Source organism: Talpa europaea, assembly GCF_964194135.1.
Source record: "Talpa europaea genome assembly, chromosome: 13".
Classification (NCBI taxonomy): Eukaryota; Metazoa; Chordata; class Mammalia; order Eulipotyphla; family Talpidae; genus Talpa; species Talpa europaea.
This window is the reverse complement of record NC_140080.1, coordinates 23433064-23438651: the sequence shown is the minus strand read 5'-3', so window position 1 is coordinate 23438651 and position 5588 is coordinate 23433064. Positions and strand designations below refer to the sequence as shown.

The window sequence follows — 5588 nt, the reverse complement described above, 5'->3', positions numbered from 1 at the left end:
ATTTTTACTTTATTATAATTAGTCTTTTTCCTGGTCCTTTATTTAAGTTTTCTAAATTCCTGCTATGAGTGAGACCATCCGGTATTTTTCTTTTCCTTTATGGCTTATTTTGCTTAGTATGATCCCTACTACATCCAAAAGATTCCTACTACCTCACACCATGCACAAAAAAACAACTCAAAATGGATTAAAGAACTAGACATAAGACCTGAAACCATAAAATATATAGAAGGAGATAGAGGCGAAACACGACATGTCATACACCTCTTTTATTTTTTAAGATTTATTTATTTATGCACGAACTGGGGTATAGGCCAGAGGCACGGGAGGGTGAGAGAATTCACCAGAGACAGAGGAGGAAGCAGAACAGGCATATGAACTGAAAACACTGCTGAGGGGAGCAGTGGGCAAGACAGGAGAGGTCTGCTGTGCCATGTGGGTATCTCCGTGACCAGCGGGGATCGAACTCGCGCTGCAGAGACTGCAGACAGCTTCACAGTGTTGCGCTCAACCTCCTGCGCCACCAGGGAGGCCCTCCCTCTTTTTAAATCTGAGGTGATATGTTCAATCATAAATTCTACAGTAATGTTGGTCCTAAATGGCGAGGTGAAATGTGGGAGTCATTGTAGATTCATGAGAAAGAAAATGATATGAAGAGTGGCTGTCAATTCCAGTTTCCATACCCTTCCTCCCTGCAATGCAAGGATCTCTTTCTCTAACGGGAATAGACTGAAATAGCTGCCTGTGTCTATGAGGCCTCCTGGGCACAGATTGCAAGTAAGTGCCACAGGGCTTCCCAGAGCTTGCTCTTCTTTCTTTCCTCCCTGTATTCCTCACTCTATTTTTGTTTTTTCTTATCAGATTACTGCTCCTTGTTCAACCTCCCCTCACTGGGACTCCCCACTCTCCACCCCTCCCTTTTCAAGAGCAAGAATACAACAAGTGATAAAGAGCTTGGGGCTATTAAGAGTAAACTGATCCCTCCTGTGAGCAAGGCTACCTCTGTCTCTGCTTTAATTACTCCAGGCTCCTTGGGGTGAGCAGCACATTCTTGAAAGGTCACATCATCCCACTTCCCTAGCTTTCTGCCTTCAGAGTAACAGTGCAGCATTTTGCCTACCTTACAAGATATTCATAAGGAGTGCAGCGGCTCTTTATCATGAATAGCTGCATCCCAGGATGAAAAAAAAAATTACTTTCCCAAGGTCACTATAGCATTGAGCTTATTTTTCACTGAGAAAAACGTGGCAAATTCATTCTCCGTTTTGAACCACAACCAAAACACCCCAAGTTCTAGATCAACATTGTTCTCTCCACAAGACATTTTTTAAAACATCTTAAACACTGAATAAAGTAAATTTAACATGAAGTGTAAGGAGATTAACTCAACTCCTGCTGTTCAACTAATGAACATTCCAAGCCAGATCAATCTTTTACCATTTTTAAGGGTTAAAGCTGAAATTAAATAAGCAACATTTTGGGAGGCAGAAGTTAGAGCAAATACTTATGCATGTAAAAAAAAGTATTAGTTTCCTTTTTAAAACTGGATTAATTGCACAATGTCTTACTTAAACACTCAAGCTTTTATACTGTAAATATATTGATAAATTTGGTGTGATGTGAAACTTTATTTTTTTTTGCCCACCATAAATAATTTTTTAAAACCTTGTAATATCAAAAAATGTCAACTTTCAGAGTTGAAATGCAGCACATATTTCAACAATTATTTTAATAAAGTATTTTAAATTCCAAAGCATTGACTAAAATCTGAGATGTGACTTGTGAGATGTATGTCTCAGAAAAATTATGCCAGAAGAGACCTCCCTGGTGGCGCCAGGGGTTAAGACGCAACCTTTAAAGCTATCCGCAGCCACTGCAGCACAAGTTCGATCCCTGGCCAGAGAGCTACCCACAGACCTCTCTTGACTTGCCCGCTACTCCTCAGCAGTGTATTTCAGTCGGTCTGCCTGTTCTGTTCCCTACTCTGTCTCTGGTGAATCCTCTCACCCTCCTGCACCTCTGGCCTGTACTCCAGCTCTTGTTTGCATAAATAAATTTTTAAAAAAATTTAGGGGCCTCCCCTGGTGGCGCAGCGGGTTGAGCACAGCGCTGTGAGGCTGTCCACAGCCTCTACAGCGTAGGTTCGATTCCCAGGCAGCCAGGGAGATACCCACATGGCGTGGCGACCTCTCCTGTCTTGCCCACTTCTCCCTTCAGCAGTGTTTTCGGTCCGTATGCCTGTTCTGCTCCCCACTCTGTCTCTGGTGAATCCTCTCACCCTCCCGCACATCTGGCCTGTACCCCAGTTCTTGTATAAATAAATAAATCTTTAAAAAAATAAAAATAGGGAGAGGAAAACAAAGGTTTTTATATAAGTTAATTAATGCCTTCAAAATCCTTAGATATAGAACTTGTAACAGGGTGGTCCCGAGGAAAGGGGGAGGTTCCCTGCCCCACCCAAGGGAGGTTCCCTGCCCCACCCAAGGGAGGGTGGAGCTGAGCAGGAAGAGGAGAAGCTGCAGAAGAGACTGAGGAAGGAAGGAGCAGGACGGAGCCAGGAGACCTGGAGGAGGCGCATGGAGCCTAGAGACACGTGAAGAAACAGCTTGTCTTTTTGGTCGTGGACTGGGTGACACAGATGTGGGTGAGACCCGTGGGGAGGTGACAATGGCAGCTTTTATCTTGATTTTGATTTTGCTCTTTTTCTTCCTGGCTTGTCTGGTTGTTTCTGACCCTTTTCTGTGGGTCCCCACTGGAAGATGCTTTAGACTTGTGGCAGGCTTTGGGGCCTTGTTCTGGGCCGATCCCATTTGGATGGAGTTTTACCCACGAGGGGATGGGTAACTTTGGGTGCTTGATTTAGAAACTAGATTCTTTGCCTTTCCTGTATTGTTTCCAAATTGTATTAAAGTTCCTTCCCATTAAAGTCTCCTATGTTTTGTGTTGATGCGGCGGATGGCAGAACCCATTTAGAACAGGCAGGTTTGCGGGGTTTGGGCTACCCCTCTCCCTGCCCTATAACAAACTGACCTATGATCTGACCTATGATCAGATATAGAACCTATATATGATCAGATAAATCTGACTTATCCTTAGATACAGAACTGACCTATGACCTATACTGACCTATGATCCATTAAGTCACCTAAGTATATTTTTTTCTATCTTACTAATACATGTTTCCTCAGCCCACTAATTTTAAGTTTTGTTTTTTCTTCAAATGCTCCATGTCATGTGTATCCTTATTATTTTATCTCATTTTATTGGGTGTGTATTCAAACCCACTCTAATATTTATTGAGTACCTACTCTAAACTTGGGATTTCTGGCACTGGAGAGAGAGGAAAACAACAGGGCTAGTTCTTGTTCTTGAATACCTTTCTACCATGTTGGAGAACTGAAAAATATTGGAAGGCATGTGTCTGAATCATTGTTCAAATGACTGACAGGGACCTTTCGTGGGGCAGCAGGAATCCCAAAGAATGTTTCTGTTGTTGTTGTTTTTCTGTTTTTTTTTTTTTTTTTTAGTAAAAGGAGACTACAAAGTGATTTTTCTAAGGGATGTCTTCTTAGAACATAGTTGGCTTTTTTAAATAAAATGAATGCTAGCTAGCTGAGGAGAAAATCAGATATAGACTATAAGTGGAACCTAAGTTGTTTAGTTTAGATACCAAGTTTTTCTCCCAATAGAACCTAAATTAACAGGTTTTCACATTTTTTTAGTGGACTTAAATCGTGCTTAAAATAGGTTTTATGTGTTGAAGACAGTTTATGTTAGCTCTTGCTGAAATGGGAGAGAGATGAATTCCGTGACCTTTCATGGTCTGCTCATATTCATATTTTCTCTCTGTCTCTCTCTCTGTTTCTCTATCTCCCGCTCTCTCTCTCTCTCTCTTTTTCTTCCCTCCACTCCTCCCTCCTTCCTTCTATTCCTCCCTTCCTCCCTCAATCCCTCCCATCCCCCCAATTGTTATACCTTTTGGGGTGTAACACTAGGCTTCCAGGGCATTCCTTTCAGTGAAATAAGAAAGGAGACACTTCTGTGTCTTGAAATTTTTTTATTTGTTTCTATATTCAGCCATAAACACACATTCCTCCTAAGACTATAAAAGTCTTCTCCTCTAAACAATTAACTTTTTGTTTTTTAAAAAAATAATAACAGCAACTTGAAACTTCACTTGCAACCTATCATTTCAACCATTTGTGTAAAGAAAATAAGTTCAGGTTATGCGTAGCTACCTCTGCATTTGTTACTGATATGAGTACATAGACTGTACTTGGCCTGGTAAACAGTTCTAAAAGCTCTCTAAGCCTTTAAATTCAGTTTCACTTCAAAAATAAAATGTCATTATCACTCATATTTTCCAGGGCTGGAACCATTTCTTTTAATCCTCTTACTGCTTCCCCATTCTCCTTATTTTAGGACATAGTACACAGTAAGGACCTGCTGTGGGTCCATTCTGCACAATCTTCCTCATTCTCTGTCCAGGACCCAGGTGATCATGAAAATAAAACAAACTGAGACACAATTAGCACAAGGAAGCCTCTTCTTAGCCCTGCTACCAGTTTCAGATCACATCCTTTCTTGTCTTTTATTCTCAAGCCAGTCATATAGTTGTTCTTATTATGGCAAGGTCTATGTCAGTGCTGATGCATACATTCAATAGTATTCCTTCATTCAGTAAGCACAAAAATTTAAACCTCCCTATTTTGGGTTAGTGATATAAACCTCCATTTCCAATATTCTCAAATGTCTTTAACCCAACTACATCTTTCCTGAATAATGGGTGTAGTCCTAGGGCCAGATATTAAAACTTGATTTGTTGAGATCATTGACTAAAAGGAATTCTAGTCCAAGACAAAAATCACTTGCACTTCTCAGGAGGGGATCCTGTTCCTTCCTTGCTAAGCAAGGGCATGGTCAAACTGCCCTTTCTCCAGACCTTCAAGTCCATCAGCCCAGGTCGAGGTCGGCATGCTCCTATATGGGTCTAGAAGAATCCGGAAGCACCTGACAATGAGGATGCCCAAGAAAATAAACAACAAAATCACAAAAACAAATGTGGTTTTCTGCTCCAGGGACATGCTAGAGTCTGTTGATGTATTCCCAAAGGGTGCTAGAGATGAAGGGGCAGGTTGTCCTCCATCCATCGTCCAGTGAAGCCAGAACACAGGATCTCCCAATTTTCTTTTCTTCCATCATCAGCCTGCTGAAGTCATGATGGCTGCACCTTGGAGAGGATGAATGATCTGCTGGAGAAAGAAGGGGAAGGAAAGGGAATAACCATCAAATAACAGCCTTATTTTCTGGGCTAACAGTCATGTCTTTCAGAGAGAAGAGGATCTCTAAACTTTTCATCACAGATGCTTAATTCTGTTTAATTACAGGAAAGAGTCTTTTACTCTTGCATGAAATGACCAGATTGTCCTCAGAGCAACAACCTGGGGCCAGGAAGGCGGGGTAGAGAATGCTACCAGAGTACAGATGAAAAGCATGAAGGTAACATTGACCTCAGGGTGTGTAGCCAACTTGACATCCAAATATAGTCTCTTCCTGCCAAGTCTCTTCTAGCTTTCCTCCAACAATAT

At 41.5% G+C, this 5588-nt stretch overlaps 1 protein-coding gene across 1 annotated transcript; it reads right to left on the bottom strand.

The window, feature by feature from the left end:
- Positions 1-4904: 4904 nt before the first annotated feature.
- On the bottom strand, positions 4905-5150 carry CTXN3 (cortexin 3; the record flags this gene model as incomplete). Its single annotated transcript, XM_084252356.1, has 1 exon — positions 4905-5150. One exon carries the CDS (start codon positions 5148-5150, stop codon positions 4905-4907), a length of 246 nt encoding a protein of 81 aa, XP_084108482.1.
- Between the last annotated feature and the right edge of the window lie 438 nt (positions 5151-5588).